Below are 2,479 nucleotides of genomic sequence, written 5' to 3' on the forward strand. Positions count from 1 at the left end.
TTCATAGAGACACAGAGGCCACACGAAAATATCACACCATCACCAATAAAGAAAGATAAGAAGAAGAAAAAAAACAAAAACACAGAAAGATTTAGAGTTCCAAGATTAATTCATTTAAAGAGAGAGAAAACAAAGTTTCCAGAGAAAATAGAGACGGGAGAAGAACTGATCCTCTAGGTGTTAGCTCTGCTACTCAACAGCAGTGACATTATGAAATTCTACCAGACAGAAAAAAAAAAAGGCATTATGCTACAACAGAGCAGTTCACAGGAAATAACAAGAAATCGAGTTTAATTGGCAATATGTTTTTAGTAAAAGAAAGGATAAATATTGTGTGTAGAGTAAATATACACTATGGAGGATGACCAACTTGAATCGATAACCAGCGGCAAAGCAATGGAGGAAGAAGATCAATTGGCCGTACGTAGTTTCTTCTGGCTATTCGATCTATCATCTACTTCTGGCGGTAGGCGATGTAATTTGCTAAATGTAGCAAAGGTGCTGCCTTTATTGGATCGAACCCGGCGAGCTGCTCCGTGGCGGCTTTCAACAGTTTGACGGCGAATTCCTTGGACTCGTCCAGTCCCAGCAGCTTTGGGTATGTAGTTTTATCGCTGGCCAGATCCTTCCCTGCCGTCTTTCCCAGCTCCTCCGATGACTTGGTCACGTCGAGGATGTCGTCGACTACTTGGAACAGTAGGCCAATGGACCTGGCGTACTTCCTCAGCCTCTCAATCTGGTCGTCGGAGGCGCCGCCTACAATGGCGCCGAGGACGACCGAAGCCTCTAAAAGAGCAGCGGTCTTGTGGAGGTGGATGAACTCGAGATGGTCGAGAGTGACGGGGGCTCCGACGCCCGTGGCCTCGAGGTCGGCCACCTGGCCCGCGACGAGGCCCTCGGAGCCGACGCAGCGGGAGAGCTCGCCAACGGCACGCACGATCCGGTCCGGAGGCACAGATCGATCGGTAGGATACGACGCGGGATTGGCCAGGTGGCCGAAAGCGAGGGCAAGGAGGGCGTCGCCAGCGAGGACGGCCGTGGCCTCGTCAAAGGCACGGTGGCAAGAAGGGCGGCCGCGGCGGAGGTCATCGTCATCCATGCAGGGGAGGTCATCGTGGATGAGGGACATGGTGTGGATCATCTCCAAGGACACAGCCGCCGGCATCGCCCAGGCGTCCGCACCGCCGGCGACCTCGCAGGCCGCGAGGCACAGAACGGGGCGCACGCGCTTGCCGCCGGCGAGGAGGGAGTAGCGCATCGCCTCGTGGATCCGATACGGGTGCGCCAGCGGGACGGCCGCGTCGAGAGCGCAATCGACGACCGCGGCTTTCTCCAGCATGTAACCCCTGAAATCGAAGTCCGTCGACACGGCCGGCTCAAGGGCAGGGGCGGGGGAGGTTTCGACCTCCATAACATGGGGCAGCGGCGGGACGCGGCGGCGGTGGGGCGCGGCCGAGGTAGCAGTCGGCCTCCCGAAGGGCACTGCCAGCAGCACAGGACGGCCGGCATCGGAGGAGGCGGAGGAGTGTTGGGCCCTGGAGACCGCAGCGTTACAGCAGATATGAAGGTTCATCAAAGAAGCCATTTTTCCCCTCTAAAATACAGAAATAGCTCAAGAACTGAAGGAGGAACCCCTACTCCTCCCTCAAATCGAAGTCGAGGAAGAGGGGAAAGTGAGGATGGAAACGCGACGAGAGGGAATTGGATCGATTGGCATTTTGGGGATGAAGGCGGATGATGGTGCTGGAGCTGGTGTCGATATGGTAGAGGGAAAAGGGAAAGAACGTGAAGATGGTGGGAAGGCACGACAGCGTACGTATTAGGGGGATAGCCGATAGCGTGGGCGAGGCGGCAATTGGACGGGGAAGGTCGTGCGCAGATTTCGTGAGATCGCGCCGGTTTCGGATTAGATCGCATGGCAGTTAAGGTGGTCCTCTCGAGTCAATTTGGAATGGATATGATAATTTTTTAAAAAAAATATTAATAATTAAATTTATCATAGAAACTTATTACTATTTTATAAAATATATTATGTTTATAAATATGTCAATTCGTGTCAATTTTTTTTTTTTAAATCAGATATTTGCGCCGACTAAGTTTGACGGTGTACAGTTAAATCTCACTCCTCACGCCAAATAAATCAGGGAAATACGTGACTCTAGACGTGTCGACCCTTTTATGCTTACTCCCAAAGATGCAGCGCGAAGAGAAAGAAATTCAAGAAGAAAAAATTAGTTAGCTAGAGGTGAGGAAAAAGAGAAGCAAAGAAAGGAGATAAAAAAAAAACTGAAGGATTCATCGCCCACGACCACGCAAGGTCCTCGTGTGCGACCGTTGCTCGCGGTCGATGAGGCAACTTCATGCGCGGGGCCATTTCCCACGATTGCACAAGGTCCGTTGCTCGCGGTCGCGGATGGCAACCTCGCATGAGAGGTCGCCGTTGGCAGTCGACGACCTCACAGGGTCGTCTCTCACAGAT

At 52.4% G+C, this 2,479-nt stretch overlaps 1 protein-coding gene across 1 annotated transcript; it reads right to left on the minus strand.

Annotated features, from left to right (window-relative positions):
• Positions 1–274: 274 nt before the first annotated feature.
• Positions 275–1,852, minus strand: LOC121981275 (geranylgeranyl pyrophosphate synthase, chloroplastic-like). Its single transcript, XM_042533714.1, has one exon. It carries the CDS (start codon positions 1,583–1,585, stop codon positions 455–457), a length of 1,131 nt encoding a protein of 376 aa, XP_042389648.1. The 5' UTR covers positions 1,586–1,852; the 3' UTR covers positions 275–454.
• Between the last annotated feature and the right edge of the window lie 627 nt (positions 1,853–2,479).

Source organism: Zingiber officinale, chromosome 5A (assembly GCF_018446385.1).
Source record: "Zingiber officinale cultivar Zhangliang chromosome 5A, Zo_v1.1, whole genome shotgun sequence".
Taxonomy (NCBI): domain Eukaryota; kingdom Viridiplantae; phylum Streptophyta; class Magnoliopsida; order Zingiberales; family Zingiberaceae; genus Zingiber; species Zingiber officinale.